Consider the following 22,891-nt stretch of genomic DNA (forward strand, 5'->3'; position numbering starts at 1 on the left):
GACAAATCGATTACAACCCCACATCGTATTGTATATATTACTTAATATTTAGTAAACAGAATATTTATTTAATATTTTTCTAAATCATCTAAAGATTTAATAAAAAGGACGAAAGAAAATAATTTCTAATGTAATTTAAAAATTTAATGATGTTTAGTAGATTAAATAAAGCATCGCTCGTGCTTCTTTTACATTTTATCATTTACTAAGAAACAAAGTCTTGATTATTTTATTATTGTTATGAAAAGTGGAAAAATAACAAATTAATGGTAATTCTGAGTTTAGATTATTTGAAAGTTAATTGATTATGGTTTCTTCCAAATGTTTTGAAGCCGCGAGCTCTAGACGTCACGTGGTCGTGACGTCTAGAGCTAAACTGCCTACTACAAAATTAGTTTAAAACATTAATGACATTAGGATGGCATGTGTCAAAATGGGCCTATTAAATTGTGACGTCTATACAGGGTATATTGTTCTCGTACTGTACTATTTTTTTGCACTACTACAAGCAAGGCGAAACCGCAACATGTGCAGAAGTATGAAAACATAGATAATGACAGGTAGGTAAATGACAGTTGCACTTTTCACTGCGCGGTTTTTTTGCGGTGAGCGCGGTTATTTGTGGTTTTTGATACACTGGCAGATTACTTGTTGAATCGAGTGCGTCGTGGCATTTTTCGGCCGCAGCGGAGGTCTTGCCCTCGATTAGCCATTATTTTCAGCTGAAGGATTGCCTGTTGTTGATTTTACAACCGCTACGCAGCGCAGCGCAGCAGGTTACGCAGCGGCAGAAACCTGCGACTTGCGTCTCCTGAGTTTTGAAGTAAAATCGCTATTCCATGTCCGCTCGGAGGCAGAAGTAATTCAGTTTTTCTTCTCATGCTTATTCAGATACGGTATTGAAGGTTTCAACTGAGGTTAAGTGGCTACTCGATTCTTGTCACCAATTCAAATACGAGTAGGTAAGTAGTAAAGGAGGCTTGTCTAAAATTGATTATAGACGCGTTGGTATTTGATACCCTTGAGGACAAAGTTGGAATTTAGCTACGTATTATCTTGTTCATCGTGTATTGTTTGGTTATACCTAATCAACAAAATACACTATCAGAATCAATATCGGAATAGATCAAATGAGAACTCGATTCTGTTCCATCCTGCTTCCACGCAAAAAGAACGAAACACTTCCGATTTTTTATGCTTCATGCATATCTGTAAATTCTATGAGTTTAATCGCCAATCTCCAGTACAGTCTCCATTGTTAATTAATTAGGCGAGCTTATTTTAAAACTTCTAGTTTATTACAATTGTGGCCTTACATTTCACTTTTTGTTTATCCATACTTTGCAGTGTACTTTATAGAACATTTCATTTGTATTCTTACGTTTCGTAAAATATAATTATTTGTATAATATTTTATAGTATGTTAATTATAATATGTTATTGTGCGTATTGGTAGACTACACATACCATTAATTTTTTTTTTTAAGATTTTTCAGGTTTGCAGGTTTCCTCACGATTATTTTCCTTCACCGTTTAAGCAAGTGTTAAATAATTCGTAATACGCACTTAACTTTGAAAAAATCAGACGTGCCTGGGATTTGAACCCCGGACCCCTCGATCGAGTTTCTTAACCACTAGTCTATCACTGCTTATAATAAATATTTTTTGAGGACAATTTATAATAAATATTTATTACTCCTTTTAAATGTAACACCTACTTTCCTAAAATCAAAACGTAGACTTTACTATATACGTTTTGTTTGTGCACATTAAGTAATTTAGCTTTTAAATTAATTATTTGAGAACGGACTCTAAGCATTTGTAGAGACTAAACTATTTACTGCGCCGTAATTTAGATGCGGTGACCGACGCTAGCGCTTAGTCTGTTTGCAAATACATTTTCTAGTGTAATTGGTATTTGGTCTGCATTAGGAATTTGGTGTAGGTACAGCAGATATCAAATGTTTCTAACGTTTCAATATATTTTGCAAGGAATCTGAAAATTTGAAACCTGGAATACGAGTTTCAAGCGTGTAAAATATTCGTTTCAACGTGCTGTCAGAGTGCAAATATGAATCATATTTGCACTTTTCACCACTCCGGACATGACAAGTTCCGTATAAAATTGGAAGCACGGCAGTGCCACCGACAAGTTTTGTATTTGTTCTCAGTCACGTGTCTTTACTTTTTTTATGTCAGCGCTCTCTAATGTAACTAAGAGTTAAACAATTATTTACTCTTAATCCTTTTTAATAGGGTCAGTTAAATCTAAATGAAACCTTTACAATTAAAGTTTTCGGCTACATGCTGCAGTGTATTCGTTAGATTTATAGGCGTTCTACAATAAAATCGTTCTTTTATATTTAAAACTTAATTTGCCATTTGTTTGCGATTAACTTCGTCACTCTGAATACTACTGCTGAATACCGCTCGTGGATGTCTTATTACTTAAAATTTCTGTTGCAGTTCCGTCTCCCGGCAGAGAACCAGCGCCTGCAGAGGTTTTTCTCGACGTTCTATTGCACGGCAAACTTGGGCGGCTTCATCGGCATGGTGGTTACGCCCGCCCTACGGCGTAGCGTGATGTGCTTCGGCGACGACGCTTGCTACGCGCTTGGCTTTGGTCTTCCCGCTTTACTGGTGCTCGTCTCTATAGGTATGTTGCAATAATTATGCATGGTTATAGTTGTTATATGTATGTAATTAGTTGTTGTTTCTCGTTAAATCAATGCTGCCGTGGTTCTGGCAGTGGCGGACTAAGGTCATCGTAGGCCCGTGGCGGAAAGTTGAATGGAGGCTCCCAGTGTAACAAAAAGACAAATGTGTCGTAGACTTATTCGACGAAAAATACGTGAACTTTTTTTTTGCTGACTTTTACACTTATCACAATTGTTTGGTACTGAAGATCTTTTTTAGCAACTGTGTTTAGGTGGGCCCAGGATCAGGGGCGTGCCCAGGTAGGGGCGAATCGCCCCTTCCATCCCCCCCCCTCTGCTAGTCCGCTAGTGAATTCTGAGCAAGGTTTTCTATAATTGCAATAATTTAGGCTATATTGTGGTCTATTCCACTTTGATCACCTGGCATGGTGATCCAGTAATTCCAGAATAAGATACATTTTGATAACATAGATTTTGAGAGCTTCTTTTTAATTTTAAAGAAAACTATTAAGCACGTAGTATTCCTTATGCTTCTTCTTTATCGCGAAACCATGCGTAATGATTAATGACTAATTTCTTGAAAAATTGAAAAAATCAGAAAAGCTTTTCTGAGATTCGAACCCACACTTCTGTAGTGGAAGCTGGAATCCATGCCACAATTTTATCATTATTTATTTCGTGTTATAAGGTTTTGAATATATTTAAATCTGCATTAAGTAGGTACTTGAAATATAAAAGTTCAAAATTTTTTGTTCTGTATAGAAACCTTGTTTGGGAGATTTGGCTGACGTATATTTTTCCTTAACTAACTTAATCCACTAAAGTATAAAACGGATTCACTAGACACATTTATTTACAAGTATTAAATATATAGATTTTGTAACACAAATGAAACTTATCGCTTTAAATGCAGTCTAAATGATGTTTACTTTCGACTTGTATTTGTCATGGAAGAGCTTCGCTGTTTGCTCTCTCGGAGTGCAGGCGTGTATTAACAGTATGTCTAATTTTCAGTGATATTCGTAGCGGGGAAGCCATGGTACAAAATTAAGCAACCTCGTAATAACATAACATTGAAGTTCGTGTCGTGCGCTTGGGTGAGTTACGTATGTTTACGTTTAACTATCTTGTAAATAAACGTCATTGTGGTGCACGAAGGAAATTTGATTACAATATACTCAGTCGTAACAGCATCACAAGCTAGCCGTGTGCGAGCGAACTAAAGCTGACCGCCCAGGGCTACTATCGCTCGAGCAACTTGTAGCTATAGCGGATAATAACGTTATTATTAAGCAATCTATTCGTTGCTTTGCCTATCATACTTTGTTTGGTAAAAATTGCCGAATTTCGGTTTTTGGTAGAAAAAATCTACCAAAGTTTACTAGAAATTGGCAAATTTCGATCTTTGTTTGGAATAAATCGGATAGATTGAATATTAACAACGAGCGTAAGTAGAAGTTAACACGACATAGTTATAGCTTATGCATTTACTCAGACACGTAAACAATCGGCTGTTGACGGATATTTTTACAAAATTTCTACATTTAGAATTTTTTTTTTTTTTTTTTTATAATATGAGAGTAGCAGACGAGCATGCAGTCCACCTGATGGTAAGTGGCTACTGCCGCCCATGGACATCTGTAATCAACCCCAGATAGGATTAGATATTCCTACCTGAGGTCGGCCACAGATGCGCCGCTACCCCTGAGGACTAAGCTGGAACGCCTCGGAAAAGTCTATCTCCCTTACCACACCCTTCAAACCGGAACACAGCAGCGCCTAACACTGCTGTTATTAGGTAGAAATAGGTGTGGCGGTGGTGCCGCCGGAGTCGAACCACAAAGGGTTCTACCACCTTCATCACAAAATTATACATCACAAAATTATACAAGTTTATACATGCTCATGGACTAATTGGGTCGGATTAATTTATTGGCTCATGGACGAATTAGATGCTTGAGCGGTAATGATTTAAGTAACCATTTCTTAGCTTAAGCAAAAAACTTTACCGACTATCGCTCAAGATATTCTAAGCAATGGACGGCCAGCCTAAGGTAGACGGAGGCGTAGTTATTTAAAATTTACAAGTTTATAAGAGCTACTCCGTTTAATGACGTATAATATAAATGCTATAAGAATATAAATCGAATAATTCGATTGTATACATACTTATACTCGTATTTACAACAAAATAAATACGATTTGTCTAGTAAACAAACACTGCACGGACAATCGTTACATGAACGATTTCTGGCAATTTTTCATCATGAATGACGCGGTGACGTGTATTCAGGTGTTTTTATAAACGTTGATGAATTGCATCTATACTTTGCCGGTGTGAGAAAAACTATTGTGGATTAAAATAGAAGCAAACGAACATACAGTCCACCTGATGGTAAGTTGTTACACCCACCATGAACATCTGTAATCAATCCCAGATAAGATTACATTACTCGGATTAGTATCTATACCCTTACTTCGTGGTGACTTCGAAGTCAAACCACAAAAGGTTGTACCATATTTAAACAAACAACAAATAAACACACTGCAGACATAGTGCTCCAGTTACTTACATTCAGTCTACAATTCATTATGATTAAATGCATTGTTCGCCATGCTGATAAAATATTTGCGGACATCACCGAATATTGTGAAAATAAAGGAGCATTCTCGCATGCGAATAACTTGCGTTGTCCACTCGTGAAGCAGGAGATAATTAATTTTGTATGGAACTTCAATAGCGCATAAATCACTATACACAATAAGTTTTGTGCACTAATTTTCCTATCAGTCTGTTCCAGATTACTGATCATTTGTGAATAATGGTGAATGAATATTATCTATTGTATAGGCCAACGGTCACGTTGTTAATTGTAATAGACAGCTGATAGAAAATTCATTACGATAACCCGTGCATTACGGAAATTTGGTAGTTGGTGGTTGGTGGTTATTTATATTTCAGTAGATACTAATTTGTCCTCAATAGTAATTGTCAATGATAAATTGTTACTCAATTTCACGCAGAGTAACGCTGTTTGTCCACCGCCACCGTCACCGAGCCGATACCGTTAATTAATGACGGCGCCGAAGTAGCGTACATACATTTACTATAGTCGCTTGTCCACCGCACGTCCGTCACCCGAGCACCGTCATACCGGCAGCTGATATTTCGAGGAGATCGGCGTGACCGCTAGATCGGCACCGAGATTTTGACGGGCCGATGTGCCGGCAATTCTATGTCACTACAAAGTAAAAAATAATTCTAAAAAATTTTGGTTTAGTACATATTTCTGAAGTCGGCGCTCATATCCTATATGAGCTATATGAGCCGACTCCAGGCTCACGCTGTTTACATAATTGTCTAACGAAATATATTGAGCGCCGACTTCAGAACTATGTACTAAACCAACATTTTTTTGAATATTTTTTTACTTTGTAGAGTGACATAGAAGTCGGTTGTATTTTTTTGTTATTTTTTTTTTTTAATTTCTACCGTAAACTTTATTTTTATTATTATTACTGTATGGAACGAAATTCAGGTAATATACATGTTGGAAAATGTGAATAGATCTTAATTTATTTAGATAATTATTTTATTACTTTAATATCGTCAAAAATAAGAAACAAGCATTTGAAACGTATTTTCTTGATATGTCAACACCGTTGTTTACATTTTGGTCACCTAATTATGAATCAGTCTATAATTTTATAGGGGTTTTGTAGGGTATTATTATAATGTACTTATCTATAACATTATCATATGTCAATGATAATCAGTCGTGATCAGAACACATGTTATGAAGAAATCTTGAAAGGTGGTAAAACCAGAAGTACCACGGTGACAATGGACGGTAGGTTCCACGTATCGTCAGGGAGGCTGTAACGCCTATTAAAAAGAATAAGAACAATATTTCATTCCAATAACTCATTCAAACGCATAAATAGTGTTTATGTGCACAAGACTAAATAATAGCAACAAACTTTAAAGTAATCTAACAAAATCCTTCCACCTGTATTCATACAAGTATTTGATCATACACATTGTTCTAGCACGCTCTTATGAAACGTATGCAGCACGACAGAACCGTCGACGGCCCTCCGCGAGATCATTGGCTGGATTACTCTATAGGAAAGTATGGCGAGAAACTTGTGCGTGATATGAAAATAGTCTTCTCAATACTGTACCTGTACCTCCCTCTGCCCATATTTTGGTCGTTATTTGATCAGCAGGTTTGAAATTGAAATTTTATTTCAGAATAAGTAAGTTTTTTTGTATGTAAACCTAAAATAATTTAGCAACACAACTTGGCTATGTATGTTATATGTCACGATGTTTGCCTTCACCTTAGGCAAGTAATCAGTAATTTTTAATACGGACATAACTTTGGAAAATCGGAGCCTGGGATTTGAATCCTGGACCCCTTGATCAAGAGCGTCGAGTTTCCTTAACCACTAGGCTGTCGCCGTTTTGCCAGACTATAAGGACTGTTATTTAACAAATCAAAATATAAACCAAAAGTCGTAACTAGGTGACTCGATAATCCCTCGGCTAGGGATGTAAATTTAATCCAGAAATGTCAGGGTTCACAACGTTGACACTTGCTAATAAGCGGTCACCTGAAATTCACTAGTCGAGCGCCGAAAGGTACGGAATTTCTATGAAAAATGTTTCCATTAAATTGCGACGTTAATATTTTATTAACATTGAAAATTTAATCCACTGTAGCGAAATACGTTCACGTCATGTCGCGGGAAGAGTTTAAGTTTAGAAATTGACGTTAACTTTTCTATCTTGTTAGGGTTCTCGTTGGACTTTTCAAGCTTCGAGACTTCGGAGTGAAGTTCTGGGAATAACTTTGATGCCAGATCAATTGCAAGTGATGAACCCGGCGATAGTGTTGTTCATGATGCCGGTGTGCCCCGGGGGCGCATGGCCCGTGCTGCCGGATCTCGGGCCCTTGCAAAAAATGTTCATCGGCGGCATGCTCGCCTCATTAGCTTTCGTCGCCGCTGGCATTCTACAAATCGGGATTGAGGTAAAATTGTTAAAACGGTTTGTATGCTAATGTATGTTTATGTAACTACATAATTTAAGTCACACTTTTACTAGTGTTAAGATTGTATTGTATCTAGAGGTACCTCTACCACAGTATAAGTAATAGATCCTTACCGTGTCTATAATTTATCTGATCATGCATTGTGGGACGTGTTTTTCCCTTTTCATTTAATTAATTTTTGTTATAATGAATTCATTTAATTTCGTATATTGCTATGTCACAAATACTTTGTGTTAAATGTGGTAGGTGCGATATTGAAATTAAAATAAAATAAATGTGTCTGTACAGGTGATTTATAAGCGTTTATTTTACTTACTAGTACTTAGTTTAAAAAGTGGAAGGACCCTCTTTGTTTCGACTTCGGCTACACCACCCCCACAACTATTTATATATATATATATATATATATATATATATATACATAAAAAAAATGTGAGCCGTCACGGGACGCCTGGCAGATGTGAAACATCGACATTATTTTGTAAAAGTAATATGCAGAAAAGAACATATTGTGATAGGAACTAAATATGTCATAATGATAAATTAAAATATTACGATTTTTTTCCAGATAACGATGACTATTTACTGAATAAACATTTATTTTTATTAAATACAAAAAAATACGAATTTATTTCAAATCGTGACTACTTAACGACGCGTCACCACACCGTACACACTACTGCATATAGACTGTATATATAAACCATCGTATAGCGTGGCGACGCCACGGCATGCGTCGCCACGCCAGAAATCGGTTTTACGTGCGGCTATAGATGTTTCACATCAAAAATCCAGCATTGTCCTCAGGGGTAGTGGCACATCTGTGGCTGACCTCGGGTAGAAACCCACTCTTATTTGTGGATGATCATAGATGTGCATGGCGGCAATAGCCATTTACCTTTTCCAGCGTTCGACTCTACAAGTACCAGATCATGAGGATACGGGGATAGTAATATTGAACACGTTGAGTTGTCCCGTGGACATCGTGCTGCACGGGGAGGGCACGGCGCCGGTCGAGCAGCACGGGACCGCGCTCATGACACCACTACCCACACGCACGTACACCGTGACAGCGAATTCTCCAGTCAAATGTGCTGGCAGGATTATGAAGAGACACGCTCTTCGCACGGAATTAAAGACGGTTTCTGGGATGGTCAGTGTTACGATTTGGAAGGATTTTGTCAGTATAATAAGGTATAGTCCGCGGCAAACTGCTAGTCCCCTTCGAATATAGAAAGGAGACTATAATATAATAGCAAATTGCAGGTAATTGCGGGACAAAGACTGCGATCCATCCGCTGCCCGCTCTAGCCCGCGGGTATTGGGTTAGTGTGCCCTTACGTTACGAAGTATAAGCTAACTAAACCTGCGCGCAACAATTTCAGAGCGGACTAGAAGTTTGGCACGGACTATAACCATATTCGCGTACATTTTACGGCATTGTAGTAGTATTTACTTTATTGTGCAATATTAAGTTGAAAATATTCATTTAGATAATAAGTAAATTACCAATTACTTTTAAAGTAGTTACTTTCAAAATCGTGTAGTCTCAGAGTGAGAAAGTCGCTTCTAACACGTACATTACTTTCGAATTTAAACCTTGGGTTAACTGAAACGATTATTAACCGAAAAATTGTCTGGTCTGAAGTAGCTCCATGTCCACATGCTTCATTAACATCACTCGACAATGTATATAAAACTTTTAAAAAGCTGTATTTTATGGAGTTTCTTTCGCCGCTTCTTCTCCATAACGAAGTAGCTCGAAGTGGTATTAAGTAGATTATTTATTTATGTTCAAAATAATTCTGTATAATTCTTCGTAAATATTTTTTTGATATTTTTTTTTTGTTTTCAGTTTATGCCAATTATCGTCGGCCAAAATTCGGACGATGAAGTGTCATTTTATTTTATGGACCCAAATCCATTTGTGAAATCGCTCACGGGAAAACCTAAACTGAAGTAATATATATATATACTTTAATTAAGAAAATTATAATTAAAGTTCGCAGGATATAAAATTATGTCACTTTTTATAGTAAATTAGGTATAGTCCGCGTAAAACTGCTAGTCCGCTCTGAATATAGAAATGAATTCGCCATAGAAAATTGTATGACTTCACCTGCTCGCAACAACTTCAAAGTGGACTAGCAGTTTGATGCTGACTATATCATCATCATCATCAACCCATTATTGTCCCACTGCTGGGCACGGGTCTCCTCTCAGAATGAGAAGGATTAGGCCATAGTCCACCGCGCTGGCCAAGTGCGTATTGGTAGACTTCACATACCTTTGAGATTTTTTTTTTTATAAATCTCCCAGGTATGCAGGTTTCCTCACGATGTTTTCCTTCACCGCTTAAGCAAGTGATAATTAATTTCTAACACGCACATAATGATGACTATATATGTACTCGTAATTAACGATAGGCGTGGCGGAGAGGTCACCATACCGGTGCCCGGTTCGATTTCCTGAATTATGAATTTAGATTCGAATTAGAATTCTGGGTCTGAGTGTTGCATTAATCTATGTGTGTCCATAGCTATACAGTCGATCCTAATGTGGGGTTGAGAGTGTAGAAACCGTCTTTTAATTACTATAAAAGTGGATGGTTATTTCGTGGTTCGACTCCGGGTAAAGCACCTGTATTCTAGATACAGGTGTGTGACCGGCACACTTATTATTTCTTTATAGGTATAACAGTGTTAAGTTCTATGTCCTGGTTTGAAGGGTGTGGTGTTGGTGATATACTCTCATTAGGCATTCTAATTTAGTCGTAATAGAAACGCTTCTCTTTTCGACCTCAGATCGGATTACAGATTTTTCGAGCTCCATTGCTACTTCTACCTTATAAACCATTTATTATTCTACCTTAAAAAGAATGTTAATAAAAAAAACCTACTAATATATTTAAATAATTTAATGTCATAAATTAATTAATTTAAATTTATTACATATTTTTCTTACCCCTTTCTTAATAAATCTTTGAAAATTTAATCAATCTTTTTTCCTGCCTCTTTTTGTTTATATAAAGTTAAAGTAAAGATACATGTTTTAGGGTTGTGTACGTCGGAAACACGGGTCCTAACAAGAATGTATCGATAACCGTGGAGACAGACAGAAGATTGAGTGATATCTACTACGTGTCAGATGCGCCCGTCGATCATATTGGCGAGTCGGCGTACATCTGTCTGCAGCCGGGGAAGTAAGTTTCATGCTCAGGGCTGTGTAATATTACGTTGTGGGAGTCGATTTAAAAAAAATGGCGATTCTTTTGTTTTTCATTCTATTTTTATTTGTGTTCTATTTTAAGAACGATTTTTAAATAGCGAATTGAACGTTTTTTTTAATTGCGATTCTTTTGGAAAAATAACGGATTTTATATGTCGTCTTTTTTAAAGAACGATGTTTAAATCAATTAATTGCCCGATGTTCATCAAAAACCGATATTTCTGAAAGTACATCGCATCATAGAATTGACCTCAGAACGCCACCCCTACCCCGTTTCCGTTCAGTTTGGGGGCATCAGGGGGAGGTGCGTCCGTTGTTCTGTTTGTTTTTTGATACAAACTGTCTTTATTACTTTTTGAATGAAAATTAAATTGGTTCCTGCTTTTTCGTAATACTTACTTACTCAGTTAAAGAGTGGAACACCAATCGTATTGTACGGGAACTAAAGTACCTATCGTACTAAAGTAAACATTAGGGAACTAAAAATCATAATGGTTTTCATTAAAGTCTAGGCCTATTTTTGTTTATAAAACAGCAGTGCTAAGAGTTGCTGTGTTGCAGTTTGAAGGTGTCGTAAGGGAGAGATACTTTTCCAAGGCATTCTAGCTCCTATTCCACCATTCTAATCCTCAGGGGTAAAACGATCTTAGTTAGGATGTAATGTTATCTGGGTTTGAGTACAGATATCCATACTACAGTTTACCATCAGGTGGACTGAATGCTCGTCCGCTACTCCTACATTATAAAAAAAATCAAAACATTTTGGCCTCCATGTCTGGAGTATATTTTTTGTCGCCTGCTTTCAGCCCTAGCATTGTTGCTCACACAACATATCGACTTATCTCTCGACAAAGCTTCTTAAAATTATTTTCCGGGAAAAGATCGATAGGTTAGGTTAGGTTAAGTTAGGTTAACCAAATTATTATTATATAAATCAAAGGAGGATTCATTAATTACGTGAGAGATTTTTAGCTATTTTGCGACCCCCCTCCCCGTGGTGAGATGTCGTGAGATTATGCTCAATCCCCTCCCACTTACCATCAGGTGGACTGCATGCTCGTCTGCTACTCCTATATTATAAAAAAGCCTAGAGGTAGCAAATTAATATTCTCTCAGTGGGGGTTCGGGATTAAATTTTTTCCAAATTATGTTCGTGTTACAAGTTAATTAAATACCGCTATTTAGCGGTATAGCACTGAAACCTCATGATGTTTTCCTCCAATGCAAAGCAAGTAATTTTGGAGAAATACGTCCTCAAATGCAAAGCAAGTAAAATGATATGCTTTGCATTGGAGGAAAACATCGTGAGGAAACCTAATTTATGTACGAGCTCATATGCAAAGAAATTTCTCAAAGTTGTATTGAGTCTAGCAATTAGCACTGGAAGAGCGTGGTGGACTAAACTCTTTTCATTCTTAGAGAATATTAGCCTAGAAGTGACAGTTACGGGTTGACGGTTATGTGATGCTATGCAGTTAGGTACACTCGCACATAAAACCATTTTTTCTTCCATATTCCTCTTCAGTGTATCTACGGACTAATTGAATCAAATTGAATGTACGGGCAATCAGAATTTGCAGAGCAATCCAGTTCGGAAAAATGCGCTCTGCCTAAATAAATAGAAATATTCCCTTCATTTACAGTGCATCAGATTCATGTTTCGGTGAAGCTTTTGATATATGAATTGATAGCTGATAATCCATTTATCTGTCAAATTTAGCTATAGTGCTCTTTACAAAATAACCCTATGAAATACAGAGCGTGAACGTGCGTATAGAATATTAATAAATGCAGTTATGTTATGTTTATATTTAACTAATAGGTTTTACGAAGCGAAAATTGCCAAGTGCGAGTCGAATTTGCACGAGGAGTGTTCCGTAACACCAATTTTCATTTATTTTTAATTTTTAGTGCGTGTTATTATAGCAGGCATAGAAGTATAGCAGGCATAGCATTTTGAAAATTTGAACTTTTACGGTTTAATATACAAAGGAAGAAACGCCGAAAAATATCGTTTTTGGCATGGCGACCCGTACTTATTTTCAAGGTCTTTTATTTTTAGAATTTGTTGTTATAGCTGCCACCTACATATATTCTAACTTCAAGTTTCTGTCTACGGTTCCTGAAAAAAACCACTGTGACTGATGGATAGACAGCTACGTCTTAGTAATAGAGTTCCGTTTTCACCATTTGGGCATGGAACTGGAAAATTAGTTTTATGGTAAATAAATTTAGATTTTAAACTAATTTTACGGGAGTGACTTGTAGAGTAGGTTTCCGAAAAAATATTTACTTAAGGTTCCTGGGATTCGTATAGTATCGTGTAGCTTTCATTTATAAGTATGTGTGAAGTGTTACTTATGTTGATATGACTGCCATTTGTTGAAAGTGTTTCCCATTATTCTTAAAGTGTTAATACTCGAAATTCCATATCATTTTTATAAAACTCTAAAATGAATTATATGGTAATTATTTATCATTTCATTTTTTTATTACATAGGAGAAGCAGACGAGCATGCAGTCCACCTGATGCTGAGTGGCTACTGCTACCCATGGACATGTGTAATCAACTCCAGATAAGACTTCCTACCTGAAGCCGGCCACAGATGTGCCGCTAACCCTGAGGACTAAGCTGGGACGCCTCGGATAATTATGTCTCCCTACCACAACCTTCAAACCAGAATACAGCAGCGCTTAACACTGCTGTTATAAGGTAGAAATAGAACTGGCGGTGGTGTCACCGGGGTCGAAACACAGATGATTTTATCACCCTCATTTCTGTTTGACTCGTGATGTCGTAGCATTAGTAAACATTGTAATAAGAATAACACATAGGAACAACCTTAAACCTGTATGTAAAGGTCTGTGGACACAGCAGACCAAACTGTTACTCCAAAAATAGTTTGCTTACTATCGAAGTGATATCTGCATCAGAGTAGCGGTTGGCATTTTAAATATTTCAAATACGTATAAACTAAACGTACCGGACTTTGCAATTGAATTATAAAATTTATACTGAATTTTATGTATGGTACATTTTTCGTTTGCTTCTTATAAAATCTGTCATGGATATTAACATTGGAGGGCTCCGCGCCACATTTTTTTTAATTTTTAGTATCTGTTATCATAGTAGCCATATATGTAAATGAATTTTGAAAATTGCTTTGTCCACCTATTACGGTTCCATAAATAAAGAGAAATATATGATTTTAGACTAAAATTATCGCGGAATTGAGACATTTTATTATGTAACGGGTACTCACGATATGCGTTTTTTATTGCCGATATTTCGACCCAGTTGCATGGATCGTGGTCACGTTTCGCCGTGACCACGATCCATGCAACTGGGTCGAAATATCGGCAATAAAAAACGCATATCGTGAGTACCCGTTACATAATAAAAAGAGAAATATTTTTTAGTTGGATTTTCTATAAAAAGTGTATTTTTTTAGTTTATTTATTTTTAATTTTTTGGTCGATTTTTTTATAAAAGCGTATTTTTTAGTTTTTTTAAACTATTATTTATTTTTCATTTTTTAGTGATTATTTTAGCGATTATTTTAACGATTATTACGTAGCGTATTATCAAGTTTATCTTTCGAATCAGCATCAGCACCTTTGCTTAGCAGTGCAAAAATGAATATTGGGTCATTGACAAAAATCGCTGATCCTAATTATCCTAGTAAGGATAACGGGTCAGAATGTTTAAAATATTGAATTGTCATCGGTCCTTAATAAGTATGCCATTTCGAGTTAATCCGACGTTTTGAAGGGGGTTAAAATCATGTTCAAAGATTCAGTTACATACTAACATACCAACATACATACGTCTCAAGCTAATAAAAGCGTATTAAAATACCGAAAAATACCGGTTCTTGCATGGCGACTCCCACTTATTTTCAAGTTTTTTTTTTATTATAGCGACCAACATTATATACTCTGTAATATACTATGTATCAAATGCAAGTGTCTGTTTATTATATTTTAAGTGATAGAGCTCTGAGATAGGCAGACAGACAGCGGAGGCTTAATAATAGGTTCTGTCTTTACCCTTAGGTACGGAACTCTAAAAAGTATTATCAAGAAACTAAACAATATTTATATTTGCAAGTAACAGAAATAGTAAGAATATGTATAACTAATCTTTTGTAGGTTTAAGAAATTTCCACTAGCACCCCTCTGAGTGGGTTTTTATCCTATCTTCCTAGCTGTTCCTTAGCAAGTTAGGTAGGTATGAACGTGCTCCGCTCTAAGTTGCGATAGTCAGAATACACAAGCTTACAGCACGATCCAATTTAGTCCACAAGACGTTCCAATGCATCCAAGATTGATTTTGCAGCTCACTTTCGTTTATATTTAGGCACGTTCTGTATGTCCAGTAGCTAATTCCTAAACAAAGCATATATGTATGTAGATATAATACATATTCATGTGTGCTAGTGTTCCTGTTTTAAAGAACAAAATTCGGTCGTTATTTTAGTGTCAACTGATTTACATTTGTTTGTTCAGTAGGTACCTGTTTTGGTGTTAACACTGTTAACAGTAAAAATGTTGTATAATTTATGATGTTGGTTTATCTTTTTGAGCGCTTTTACAGAACTCTCAAGTCACGTATTCTCAAGTTTCCCTTCAACATGATAATTAATTTGTAATAGGGCAATATTGTAAAGGATCCCAATATAGGTCTTATTCTACGGACGGGATAATGGATGAAACGTTTTTTTTATATTAAATTAAATATGTCAAAAAATATATTGCAAATAGGTTGACTAAAAATATTCAGTCCAGAGTAAATCTTATATATAAAATCCCGTGTCACAATGTTAGTTACAGTACTCCTCCGAAACGGCTTTAACGATTTTCACCAAATTTTATATGCTTATTCAGTAGGTCTGAGAATCGGCTACTGTGTACTTTTCATACCCCTAAGTGATAAGGGTTGTTCACCCTTAACATTTTTTTTATTTATATGGCAACACAACGTTTGCCGGGTCAGCTAGTAAACATTTTTTTAAACATTTCACTGGTCATTACATACCAATCGAAAGTATAAGCCTATAGAAGCCTATAGACGTTAGGTTGACTAGTTTTTCCCGTCACAACTCTTAGGTACGCAGTTATAACCAGGTTGGTCTACTGGGTAAGCAGCTCGGTGTAGATCAACAAAACACAATCTCTGGCGTGTCAGGCCCTACTTCATTATAATACACATAAATACCAACTGGCAGGTTCAAGTGGCGAGCGAGCAGTGCAGACGGGGAGGTGTCTGGTTCCGGGGAGGGTCAGCTGCTCGCCGGCGGGGTCTACGTGCTGTGTCTCCGGGAGCGGCTGGGCCGGCTGGACGCGGCGGTGCTGCACGCGCCCAACCCGCCCAACGAGCTCCACCTCGCGTGGATCGTGCCCCAGTACCTCCTCGTGTCTATTGCTGAAATTATGTTCGCTGTCTCCGGCCTTGAGTTCTCTTTTACCCAAGTATGTACAGATTACCATAAGCATTAATAACGTATGTGAACTAGAAATTCTGAAAGATGTTCGGGTTTTTGGAGGCATAATATCGTTAGCGCTGCTGTGGTCAGGTTTAAAAGGTGTAGAAAGGAAGAGACTATGAGGCGGATCAACTTAATCTTCAGAAGCAACACGCTGGTGGCCGTCCTTAGATAGAACACTAATTCTATTTGTTTTTTTTTTACGAATGCATGCCTTATGCATTTATTATAAGACGGGGAAACTAGTTTGCTACCTTTTTAATAAAAAATGCATATATTTTGTGAAAGTTGATATAAAGTAACGTTCATTGAAGGGATGCGATTAGGTAACATCAATAGAAATCTAAGTCGGTCCTTCCAGCTTAGTCGGGCAGGAAAAAATCTGCGGTCTATTTCCGGAGTGACTTCGGTTTTACTGGGAATCAGCTACATGATCGATCTTTACTATTCCTGCTATAGATAACGTATGGTATCTCAACGAAAAACACTATTACATTGGTTTTACTAATAATGTGCATATTAAATGATAAATCATACGTAGGTACGTACGTATTACTGAAATTTTATTTTAAAATAACTAATGTGAAATTGGCAAAAGCAGGGATTGAATTTTACGCTTAATTGAACAAATATTTTTTCCGCCGGCTCTGCAAATGAAACTTCGTAGAAACTTTATAGGGAGAAATTAAAATGAATATTTGATTTCATTATATTTTAATCTTACCATACTTAATTGTATTCTTTTTTGCCTTCACGTGTAATAAAAGTATTAGTAAAAGAATGCTGTAATTAAATGTTCTTAAAGGACAAGTATTCAGTTTTACTCAATTACTTTAACAATCTTTTAGCTTTCATTTCTTGTCATTTCTTTTGGTGTTTTCTTACAAAGAGGAAGGAATTTACGTTACAAATGACATACGTTCATAACTTAAAGTCTTAAATTTCTGGACATTTTTTTAATTTTTTCAGCTCTTGTGAGCATATTATCTATGCAGTGATATTCTAGTAGTTTGAAGTTCGGCCTGGTTCGGTTCTGGAGGTCCGAGAGACTTTTCAAAGATTTTTCATAGTTTTTAAAACGTTACTGTTACTGATTGCTTTACGGTGAAGGAAAAAACCAAAGCACCTGAATTGGAAAAAGAATCGCAAAAGTGTCTAAAGTGTTCCAATATGGCTGTCGTAGCCCTCGAATCCGCTAATCTCTAATCCGTCCTACTTTCGAAGGAAACCCATGCCCAGCAATGGTACATACAATAATGGGTTGATGACGAAACAGAATCACTTTGAATAGTATATATGATTTTTATTAATATTTAAAAACTGAACCAAAATATCCTGTCCTTAGCTATATAGGTATATTTATATGATTACAGGCACCTAAAAGTATGAAGACTATAACAATCGCGGCTTGGTATGTGTCCGTTGCATTTGGGAATCTCATCGTGATTCTTGTTGCACAAATGAAGATTTTCGAGTCGAGGGTAAGACTCTCTTTAAAGACTTTACCCTATCCAACCTGTATGAGTAGCTAAGCAAACCAATAAATATAATAATAATGACCAATAAAATCAGAGATTTAATATTATACATTGGTAAATCCTGAAGAACTATTTTATATAATAAAAGATTCAGGAACAGCTCCATTATTAATTTTTACTGACAATCCATTCTATGACATCTTATTCTCTTATTTCTTTTTATATAGTTTCCCGCTAAACTGCTACTCACCAGCAATTCAAATCGACTCTTATTAATATAAAAAAAAAAAATATAAAAAACGTACTGAAATCTCGCAATAAGTAGCAATCGACAATTTTCCTCCCCAAGTCCGGTCTAATGCTACTATTTAAGTCTCCGCCATTTTATCCGCATATTATTAAATGATTAATCCGCTAAGATTATTCTTTAAAATCTTTCGATAAAGAATGTTCATTCTCCCGGAATTTAGGTATGTTCTTTTTTGTTCAAGTTATGAGATGAGAAAATAAACCTACACTATAATTTTCAGCTCATTATAATGGAATTTTACTTTGCTATGCGCGGAACTTCGTTCAGTACTTTACAGTAATAGGATTAGTAGGAGTAGTATTAGAGTAGTAATAGGATTATTTCTACAAAAATATAAAATTATTTCAAACGTTAGAAAGAAGTTGTAAACAAAAACGGATAATTAATTATTGAGCTGTACTCAAATTTGTTTTGAAAAATAAACCTTTAAATATAGCGGGCATAAACTGTTACTCCTAACCTATCAACAATTGTGTCTAGAATTTTTAAAATCTTTACAATACTGCGAAATATTGGCACAATATTTTTTGCAAGCCCGTCATAACGTGGAGAATTCAGAAATTATTGTCCATTTTTATGTATCGTATGGTTTTTATTGTAGTGGAGGCATGCTCCCGATGATCCATGCCCGTAGACACGTGGATTTCTATTTTTTTGTAGAAAATCCATAGGTAGGTACTATTGGAACGGAATCATTTCAAACCGCAGTCGTGAAATCGTGAAATCGTCAAGTGGGAGGGATTTGTTGCGTTCGAAACAAAAGTTCACAGCACTTGCAAAATAATAAAATAAGTCAAATACTTTTAATTGCAGGCTGTCGAGTTTTTATCTTACGCTGGGCTGTTGGCATTGGCTATGTTGCTGTTCTTACACATGAGTCAAGGATTCCGTTTCAAAAACGTGGGTTTTGACGAATCGTCCACCGAAAGCCACCCATTATTGCGTCATCATTCGAGAGTAAGTATTCATAACAAAGATAATGGTTTATTATTGAAGTAAAACTTCTTTACACACGCTTGACTTGGGGAATAATCTGGTGAATGCGTGACGAGAGAGTTACGAAAAGTGTGATCGGGTGACGCAAACGGAAGTTGAGAGGGAGATATAACTTAGTGAATATATAACACTCTTCTTGAGGAAGTAAGAAAAGTGTGCTCAAAATACACTTTTAAAAAGAAAGTTATTGCTCATTTCTTTAAAAAATCTAATATTAAATAATTGACTTTATATTTGGTCGTTGCTTATCCTAGTTATCTATTTACTTGCTATATATCTCTGTACATGTCCTTTTTTTCACTCTGCTTTCTCTATTTTCTCATGTTTGACTTTCTCTTTCTATCCTTCAATTCTTTTATTTATTTTCTTCTTCTTTTCTTCTTCTTATCTTTAATATTAAAATGTATTTTGCGCCGCCTTTATATTTTCTGCACATCCTTAAGTTTGACTGGTAGAAAATGCTACTTAGCATTAAGTCCGCCTATTGTACCACTTGTTTTTATCGATCAATAAAGTGTACTAAAAAAGAAAAATATAGATGGAGCTAAAAAAGTTTTACTTCAGTCGTGTGTTCTAAAACGCTCACTCGTATTTTTTATTTTTGAGAAGATTTTTTATCATTATTTCACTGTCTGTAAAATTGTCTAAAATTTGGTAAAAATGTTATATACTTAAAAGTGGCAGAGTTATTATGGTTACTACTTTCTACAATACAAATACACAGCATACAGTTTTACAAATCGTAGGTACAACAAATAGGGATTACGTTCGAGGCACGTGTGTGATGGTTTAAAATTTTACAAAGCATTTGCTTGCAAAGCCCCATATAGCAGATCTATAGTAAGCGTATCACAGTAGGAAATGTTTGTTCTCCTCGGGCAGTGGGTACTGGGCACTGGGCACTCACATGCGCTCGGCATATGCATATTGTCAATTTCTCACGCTTGTACGCCGATACAGCAATATGTGCTTTGTTAATTCGATTTCATTGTTGTTTCTCTTACAGGTGTTGAACTCACTTGTTGTTGCACTATGTTTACGTAGGAACATAGCTGAATAATTTCAGCAATAACTTCATATTGATGAACTCTATACCTATTAATTTGTTTTCATGTACTTTGTAGAGTGTATTATTCGTGATTCAAAGGCGGCGTTACTACCGATAATTTACTACGAAGACCAAAAACATATATTTAAATAAGAACATTATTTAAATTTTACTATTAATTCTTGTTAAATGTTCATTATTCGGTTCGCACTACTTAGTAAGTATTAGTTTTCAATATAAATGAGTTTTTGAGTTATATATTTAATTCCTCAGGAAGTTATAGGTACTAAATGGAAAAATACACATACATTATATATATATATATATATATATATAATTTCCACTCATTCATCGGCCCTTTAAGGTACACTGTTGTACATACTCGTAGCTATTTAATTGGATGAATTGACGTCACTCTAACCAGTTCCGTAATCTTTCGTCAGTCCGCCTAATCGGGGGGTGATCTGTGCATTGTAGCCGGCCACTCAGCTTGCTAAAAAGCCTCCGCTGTCTGTGTGTCTGTCTGTCTATCCCCTGAACCGCAATAAAAAGACACTTGAAATTCTTACGGAGTACGTATTAAGGGTGGCCGCTATAATAATAAATATACCTAAAATAAAAAAAAATTAAACAAATGGCGGGTGGCCGTACGAGAAACTGTTATTTTTCGACGTTTTTCGCTTTATCAATTGAACCGTAATAAATTGTTCCAAATTTTACAATACAATGCATGCAACTTCAATGGCTGCTATAATAACAGATACTAAAATAAAAAATAAGAAAATTTTGGTGGTAAAAACCCTCCGTGTGCTCGATTTGCACTTGGCCAATTATTTGTCTAATGGAAGATAAAAATAGCAAACAAGGATGCAGTTTACTTATATAACCAAGTAATGTCTTAAGCTTCGATTCCTCAAAAATAAATGTTGCACCCATAGATAAGTACAGATATCTCACCGCCTTGTAATTGAAGGTTCAAGCCATGTAATGGCTTAAACGGCCGACAATTCAGTCAGCCATTTAATAGCTGTCACGGTGTATTTTACGCGGAATAATGCCGACATGCGCAATTAAGACACGAAATTGAAGAAAAAGTGCGTAGAAATATCGTTTCATTCGTTAATGATCTAAAAACTACATTTTTTTTATATTTTTCAAACACCAAAGTAAATGATAGTGACAATTTCTATCGTCAAAACTTGTTACATTTTTTTGTTAGGAGTTATCCATGGTTGCACCATGCAAATATTATCATTTATGTCAGGTGATCTCCGTGCATTCGCTGACGACGAGCACGCGACCGTACAGCGGGCGCGCAAGTAGCGCGGCGTCCTGCCTCGGCGCCATGGAGCGCGCGCGGCCCGCTGCGTGGCCGCCCAACGCCTACGTCCACCTCGGCACACCCAGCACCAGCGACTATAGAGCTACCACTCTAGCGAAGGATTGAAGATAGTATCCCGATCTACAAAGTTGTAGTCAGCGTCAAACTTCAAGTCCGCTCTGAAGTTATGCGCGCAGCTGTCAGTCAGAGAGCCAATGCGGTCGAACACAACTACAAGCATATACTCCGTAGCAATGTTAAAGCACACTAACGCAGCTATGTACCCGTGGGCGAGAGCGGGCAGCGGAGGGTGCCAGAGGGATCCCGCGCTGTCTTCGTCCCGCTAATATCTACAATTTGCTATTGCGACACGACTCGTTTCTATATTCGGAGTGGACTAGCAGTTTGACGCGGACTCTAACAACGGAATCAACGTCCATTATTGATAATCAATCTTTCTAAAGTTTTCCTGCCGAATATTGACGTTTGACCGTATCTGCCCAATACGATATTTTAAATGTTGATATTTGGTAACTGAATGTAGTGATAATATTAATAGACTAAGTTTTTGGTTACACTTTGTTATACCTAAGGACGTAGGTATAAATTTCGTTATGGAGTTTATTGTATGACATTTTTCTTTATAGTATGTGACAAATGTAGTAGATGTATACCTATTTTATCTTGTACATTAATTATATATTAAGTTTTGAATAAATTTCATTAAACACTTTGTACCGAATCTTTTTCTAGTTTAATGTTTGTGACAGTCGAAGGATTAATAAAGAAATTTAGGTTGGTAGGTTTTTTCTATGTACTTACATAAAGCGTGAATATGCTATGTGAGTATAAGTTGTTATCAGTCACCTATCAAAATTGTTCATCATCATCATCATCAACCCATTACTGTCCCGCTGCTGGGCACGGGTCTCGTCTCAGAATGAGAAGGATTAGGCCATAATCCATCGCGCTGGCCGAGTGCGTATTGGTAGACTTCACACAGGGCTAGAGGCCTTGGGGCAACAAAGGAGTGGAGGCCCCCTGGCCCCAAATTATTTTCCGAATAAAATGAACAAATTCAGTTGAGTTTTTCAATAAATATTTTATTGTGAAACGCAGTTAGATTCTTCTAGTATTCATGTTTGTACAAAGTACTGTAGATAAAGGTAAAGCAGCGAAAAAAAATATCAAAGAAAAGATATATATTTTTTACTAGTGTTTACTAGACGAAATTAAAAAAAAACCGACGTCTCTATTGTGGGCGCCCCTCTTTTGTGGAGGCCCCGGGGCTCAAGATTTCTTAGGTATGC

General features: G+C 36.4%; 1 protein-coding gene across 1 annotated transcript in view; it reads left to right on the plus strand.

Moving 5' to 3' along the window:
- LOC140743609 (solute carrier family 15 member 2-like) overlaps window positions 1-22,254 on the plus strand; it is a 31,588-nt gene extending 9,334 nt beyond the window's left edge. The window contains exons 5-15 of the mRNA XM_073075027.1: window positions 2,467-2,656; window positions 3,672-3,754; window positions 6,708-6,887; window positions 7,457-7,693; window positions 8,622-8,867; window positions 9,570-9,673; window positions 10,770-10,916; window positions 16,171-16,414; window positions 17,802-17,909; window positions 19,030-19,173; window positions 21,525-22,254. Of these exons, the coding sequence (XP_072931128.1) occupies window positions 2,467-2,656; window positions 3,672-3,754; window positions 6,708-6,887; window positions 7,457-7,693; window positions 8,622-8,867; window positions 9,570-9,673; window positions 10,770-10,916; window positions 16,171-16,414; window positions 17,802-17,909; window positions 19,030-19,173; window positions 21,525-21,707 (1,866 nt within the window). The 3' untranslated portion in view covers window positions 21,708-22,254. The remainder of the gene's footprint in view (window positions 1-2,466; window positions 2,657-3,671; window positions 3,755-6,707; window positions 6,888-7,456; window positions 7,694-8,621; window positions 8,868-9,569; window positions 9,674-10,769; window positions 10,917-16,170; window positions 16,415-17,801; window positions 17,910-19,029; window positions 19,174-21,524) is intronic.
- The last annotated feature ends 637 nt before the right edge of the window (window positions 22,255-22,891 follow it).

Source organism: Epargyreus clarus, unplaced genomic scaffold (genome assembly GCF_041222505.1).
Source record: "Epargyreus clarus isolate Ecla_fem2 unplaced genomic scaffold, WU_Ecla_fem_2.2 ptg000007l, whole genome shotgun sequence".
In the NCBI taxonomy this organism is placed as follows: Eukaryota; Metazoa; Arthropoda; class Insecta; order Lepidoptera; family Hesperiidae; genus Epargyreus; species Epargyreus clarus.